Genomic DNA, 6,235 nt, shown 5'->3' on the forward strand with positions numbered 1-6,235 from the left:
TTAGTTTATTTACGTTTTAAATCCTTTAGATTAGTTTTGTTATACGTCATTTTTTGCTTTGTAAATGAGTTTTTTGAAGTTACGACGAGACCTACTCTACTTTGCCTGCGCTTACCGTCCTTATCTAAAGATAATTTTGTTGCATGTGCTCAAAGTGCATGTAACACCACTCTATTTATTTATAATCAAAAATCAACAGTCCACAAAAGTGGAACCTCTTCTAAAAGGAAATCAACAGGTCTCGTGCAAAAAAATTTCGCAATTATGATTTTCGCCATATCATTTGCACAAATTGGCAATGTCCTTATGGAATATTCGGTTAGTAACCTACGAATTATTTAAAAAGGCGTGAATCATTAGGAAATTCCAATACGAGGTAAAGTGAAATCGTTCGGAGTTGAAGTTCAAGTAGGCAAAAATCTACACTAATAAGATAATGTCACTCGAGGAGTAGATAAAAACGAACTTCCCTATAAAGAACTGTAATAGTATTTTCATTCACTCTTTTACAAACCGCTTATGCTGAAAGAGGTGCAAAATGAAAGCCCTAATATACGTGATATTGTTCTTCGTAAGTATAAAATTGTTAATGTGAATTATTCATTTTTGTTTGTAGTTGGTCACAATCGTTCAATCGAGAAGCGTCAATGTTTCTGCGACTGCAACCGCTAATAAGACTCGTGACATCTCATTCATCGACAGTATCTTAGAAGCTATATCTGAGATTATATCAAATGGTAGCCCCGAAGTATCAGTACCCGAGGATTCTTGGGTGCATGTAGAGACAACAACCACTGAAGATCCTTGGTGGTATACAACAGGATCTACATCTTTAGCACCTACAGAAACTCCGCCGTTTACAGAAGAATCCACATCAATCCAACCATCAGAAGGTCCACAGTCAACAGAATCAACCACTGGAAGTAGTTGGGGACCTTTATCTACTGATCCGATTACAACAGACTTACCGACCGTAACATCAGAAGCAACCAGTGGCAGTACTGTTACTACCACAGACGCAACGGAGTCTTCATCTACTGTTATTACCACAGAGGCAACGGAGTCTTCATCTACTATTACTACCACAGAATCACCGTCGACCACATTAGAACAAACAAGTGAAAGTGCTTGGGAGTCTTCATCTACTGTTATTAGCACAGACGCAACGGAGTCTTCATCTACTGTTATTACCACAGAGGCAACGGAGTCTTCATCTACTGTTATTACCACAGAGGCAACGGAGTCTTCATCTACTATTACTACCACAGAATCACCGTCGACCACATTAGAACAAACCAGTGAAAGTACTTGGGAGTCTTCATCCACTGTTACTACCACAGACGCAACGGAGTCTTCATCTACTGTTATTAGCACAGACGCAACGGAGTCTTCATCTACTGTTATTACCACAGAGGCAACGGAGTCTTCATCTACTGTTATTACCACAGAGGCAACGGAGTCTTCATCTACTATTACTACCACAGAATCACCGTCGACCACATTAGAACAAACAAGTGAAAGTGCTTGGGAGTCTTCATCTACTGTTATTAGCACAGACGCAACGGAGTCTTCATCTACTGTTATTACCACAGAGGCAACGGAGTCTTCATCTACTGTTATTACCACAGAGGCAACGGAGTCTTCATCTACTATTACTACCACAGAATCACCGTCGACCACATTAGAACAAACCAGTGAAAGTACTTGGGAGTCTTCATCCACTGTTACTACCACAGACGCAACGGAGTCTTCATCTACTGTTATTAGCACAGACGCAACGGAGTCTTCATCTACTGTTATTACCACAGAGGCAACGGAGTCTTCATCTACTGTTATTACCACAGAGGCAACGGAGTCTTCATCTACTATTACTACCACAGAATCACCGTCGACCACATTAGAACAAACCAGTGAAAGTACTTGGGAGTCTTCATCTACTGTTTCTACCACAGACGTAACGGAGTCTTCATCTACTGTTCCTATCACCGAAACAACGACCGTAACATCAAAAACAACCACTGATGCGCCTACGTCGTCTACAACAGAATCCACTTCAACCGAAACAACAGAACCTCCACTTCCACCGAGCGTTTCGTTCATGTGCCGAACATCCGGAATGTACCCCGATCCATTCGACTGCCTCACCTACCACCACTGCGCTCGTAACGAGGAAGACGGCTGGAGTCAAAGCACGTTAAGGCACTTCACCAACAGATGCAACTGCGGGTACGCGTACAACGCAAGAACCACCTTTTGCGACATACCGCTAAGAAACAACACCTGCGACTCCTCCGTCGCTACCTGTGAACATCAAGGGCAAAACGGCGCGTTAAGGCAGAATCCCTCCCTGTATTACATCTGTCAGTATCATCCAAATGGACCGTTGTATCCGTTCGTCTACGCCTGCGACAATGGAAAGAAGTATAATGCGTATTTGTATCTTTGCGAATAATTTTCTTTGCGAAATAAAAAATTTTGACGAATCCATTTTCAGTGTAGAGTATATTTTATTGTAATAGTACGAAAAGTATCTACGCTTGAGACACTTGCCAAGGAAGGCAGTGATAATTTAATTATATCCATTACCTAATTTACTTGTTTAATTTCCCTTTAGGACAAAGGCGCTGATAACCAATTTCGATATCCCTGTTGCAAATAGATTAAATTTGGATAAAGCGATCAGTTTTTAATCTATCTGATTTTTTCTGAATCGTTTGAAATTTGAACCTCTCTAGATTTTTTCCTGTTCAATTTTTTTTGGAATTTTTAGGTTATGTTTTTGTATACTCTCTTCATATCATTTCTACTTCACTGCTCCGATTTGTCTGAATTTTGTCTGAATTTGAATTGAAAGCTTACAGGTGCTTCTCTGGCGATTCGGAAATCCATTGGTCGAATTAGCTGGGGGAGGAGCTTCAACTGTCATAAGCACCCAACCGAAATTAAATTCTCCCACAACAGTCTTAAAACCGACGCAGAGGCTTCACACAAACGTTTAAAAGGAAATTAGACGAAACGAAATTTTTTGAAAAAAATCATAAGATAGCAACCACCATTATCAGAGGCCGTTTTGGAAGTGAGTGCTTAAATATAAATATCAGGAAATCGATAAGAAAATTAATTAGTGTCACATTGTTACAGTAAATTTTTGATAAGATACGTTCTTTTTCCTCATACGTATCTATTATCGAAATTTCAGGTCACTCACAAAAAAGAGTTTGAAGAGGGGTGGTGGTGGTGGTGGAGGAGGAAGACTATGGTTGGTAGAAATTAATTCCTTTCATTGAGACCTTTCATTAGAGTACCACGAGGGACAAAAGCAGCCCCCCCCCCAAAAAAAAATTTACTTAGCACCACTAACACTAAAGGCATGCAACCTATTGCTTGTCTTAAAAGTTATGCTCCAGCATCTCAGGAAATATATTTGAGAGGAGATAAACAGAGGAAAAAAGAAAAATAGAGGCGGGGGGGATACATTAGTAATTAGAGGAATGGAAAAGAAGACTATCGAGTTACTTCAACAAAAGTAGGAGAAAGAGGGGGCTATGGAAGAGGTAGAAAGAGAGGAAATTGAAGATGAGATAACAAAAAAGGAGACCGAGCAGTTATTAACAAGTTAAAAAATAATCGTAAACGATTTACATAGAGCGCATTTCCACTTGCATTCATTTCCCATTTGCGGACGGACGGACGGACAAAGTGACCACATTAGCGCATTTCCACAAAAATAAAAAAACGCGCTATTGTGGCCACTTTGTCCGTCCGTCCGCTCGTTCTATAAGACGCTACTAGTTCTTTATCTTGAGAGCCATTGTTCTACTTTTTTCGCTATTTGGTGTCGAGGCTTGCACCAAGGAAGGAATTTTTTCTGCGTTTATTGCTAAAAAAGTTATTGTAAAAAAACGAACAAACCGTTTTTTACATGTTCCACAATTTTACACTCTTGCCGTTTATTAACGATTCTAGAGATCGTTTATAATTTTGTATTGCTGTCTGTCGTCTGTCTGTTGGTCTGTTCCTTTGTCTGTATGTCCCTCTATCTGTCCGTGTGAACGAAAACTTTGTTTAGAAATGTCCGATCGCTTTTACATCTCCGTTAGTTATGAACTGAATTGCATGAAATTTAATAATAATAAACTTTTTAATGCCGTTAAATTACAAAATGTAACATTGGCGCGTCAAAACATATAAAACAGTTAATGTATATGGACAGTATACGCAGTAACACAGACAAACAATAACACAATCAAGCTTTTAAATACTCGTCCACCGAGTAGTATGGGTGGTTGAGAAAAAAATCCCGAGAAGCTGTTTTGAAGTGAACATGCGTGCTATGCTTTCGAATATCGCGAGGCAGATGGTTGTACAGCTTGATGCACATGTATTTTGGAGATTTGGCGTACAGAGTTGTAGCGTGATGGGGTACAGAAAGATGGTCCGCATATCGTGTCTGCATGCCACTGTTGACCTCCTTGTTGGTTACAAATTCGTGGCGGTTTAGAGAGACGTATAGCACACATTTATAAATATATAATGCGTGAATAGTCATTATCTTGAGTCGTTTGAACAACGGTCTACAGTGCTCCCGAGGCTCACTATAGCAAATACGGCGAATGATGCATTTTTGGATTTTAAGAATTCTGCTGCTAGCGGGAGAATTTCCCCAGATGGTGATGGCATATGATAGATGACTCTGTATATGTGCATAATAATATGTAAGAAGTGTTGTTTGTTGCACTTTGTGTCTCAGACAAAGCACCGCGTAACTGGCTCTGCGTAGTTTGCCGCATAGTTCGCTTGTATGAACTGTCCAATTGAGGTTCTCGTTTAAGGTTACACCTAGAAATTTTTGGTTGGTGTTTACGGTTATGTCTTTACCGTTGGACTTAATTTTGGCGTGAGTGCCAGTAGTATGAAGATGGACATTTCGATATATGACTACCGCCCCGTTTTTTCTTCGTTCAACTTCAACCGATTAGTGGCACACCAATCGGACATAGCGCGAATTGCATTATTTGCAGAATCTACTACCGTGTCCATACCAGAACCCGAGATAATTACCGATGTATCGTCTGCGTATTTGCATAGGGTGGCGGTGGTATATTCGAAGGCAGAGTATCCATATCATTTACATAAATGACAAAAAGGAGCGGCGCCAGAGTTGAGCCCTGAGGAGTGCCGACAGTGGGTTTCAAAGTAGAGGAGTTGAATTTAGCAATAACTATGTTGCCATTTCTTTCCGTAACTTCAACAAATTGCGATCTTCTCGATAAGAACGCTGAACGATTGTATCAGTTGCCGGCCAATTCCAACGTAATTCCATAGATTTCTAGCTTCTCCAGCAGGAGTTCGCGATTAATTATCGAAGGCCTTCGATATATCGAAGTAGATGCCCATTGTATATAATTTCTTGTCCAGGGATTCGGAAATATCATTGATAGATTTAAAAAGGCCCGAAACAGTCGATTTCCCCTTAATAAATCCATATGTTGTGTTTTCGAGAATAAGTTGAGCTTGTCAAGGTAATCAGATATTCGTGTCGCTATGCAGGTTTCTATGATCCCTGAGAATACTGAAGCGATTGATATGGGTCGATAATTCCCTACCTGCTGCCGATCGCCCTTCTTATATACAGGAATTACTCTTGTAGTTTTTAGGGAATGAGGGAAAACCCCACTGGTAAACACGTCGTTTGTAATATGGATTAATGGTTTGACAATAGTCATTGCTATACATTTTAATATTTGACCAGGGATTCTTTCTGCGCCAGAAGACTTCCTTTTTGATACTTTATTAATGAGATGGAGAAATTCGGATTCCGAGACCGGTCGAAGGAAGAAGGAACAGGAAGTGCGTCGTGGTATGGATTCATTGTTAGCCACAGTAGAAAATGAGTTGGCAATTGCAGTTGCGCTATCTATGAAATGTTTGTTGAAGATTTCCGCTATTTGGGCGGGGTCTTTAACATTGCTGTTGTTATGCACTATCGAGAGTTCATTCGGTGCTTTTTTGCGCGTGGACATGATACTTTCGTTTATTAGATGCCACACGGCCTTGTTCGGATTGTTCGAATTTGTAATATAGGTAGTAGTCGTTACACTCGCGTTTGGCTTTATCGATTATTCGGCAATACTTCTTTTTAAGTAGGTATTTTATAATTGATTAGGACATCGCGATTACCGGTAACTTTCCACAGGAAGTGTTGGTCCTTAAGGTCTTTACTCATTGTCCTTAT

At 40.1% G+C, this 6,235-nt stretch overlaps 1 protein-coding gene across 3 annotated transcripts; it reads left to right on the top strand.

Annotated features, from left to right (window-relative positions):
- The first annotated feature begins 510 nt into the window (after window positions 1-510).
- Window positions 511-2,521, top strand: LOC116178801 (flocculation protein FLO11-like). 3 transcript variants are annotated; one of them, XM_031498419.1, is made up of 3 exons: window positions 511-571; window positions 617-1,947; window positions 1,984-2,521. In XM_031498419.1, exons 1-3 carry the CDS (start codon window positions 539-541, stop codon window positions 2,450-2,452), a joined length of 1,833 nt encoding a protein of 610 aa, XP_031354279.1. In that variant the 5' UTR covers window positions 511-538; the 3' UTR covers window positions 2,453-2,521. The 3 variants fall into 3 exon arrangements, with proteins under 3 accessions (XP_031354279.1, XP_031354280.1, XP_031354278.1); XM_031498420.1 differs by having other exon boundaries at window positions 617-1,018; window positions 1,199-2,519; XM_031498418.1 differs by having other exon boundaries at window positions 617-2,520.
- Window positions 2,522-6,235: the final 3,714 nt, after the last annotated feature.

This window comes from Photinus pyralis, unplaced genomic scaffold, assembly GCF_008802855.1.
Source record: "Photinus pyralis isolate 1611_PpyrPB1 unplaced genomic scaffold, Ppyr1.3 Ppyr1.4_LG8, whole genome shotgun sequence".
Taxonomy (NCBI): domain Eukaryota; kingdom Metazoa; phylum Arthropoda; class Insecta; order Coleoptera; family Lampyridae; genus Photinus; species Photinus pyralis.

Bases quoted from the DNA above. Each gene is read 5' to 3' on its own strand.
- LOC116178801 (XM_031498418.1), top strand. From the start codon at position 539: ATGAAAGCCCTAATATACGTGATATTGTTCTTC. The intron at 572-616 runs GTAAGTATAAAA...TTTTGTTTGTAG, and splicing joins TATACGTGATATTGTTCTTC to TTGGTCACAATCGTTCAATC.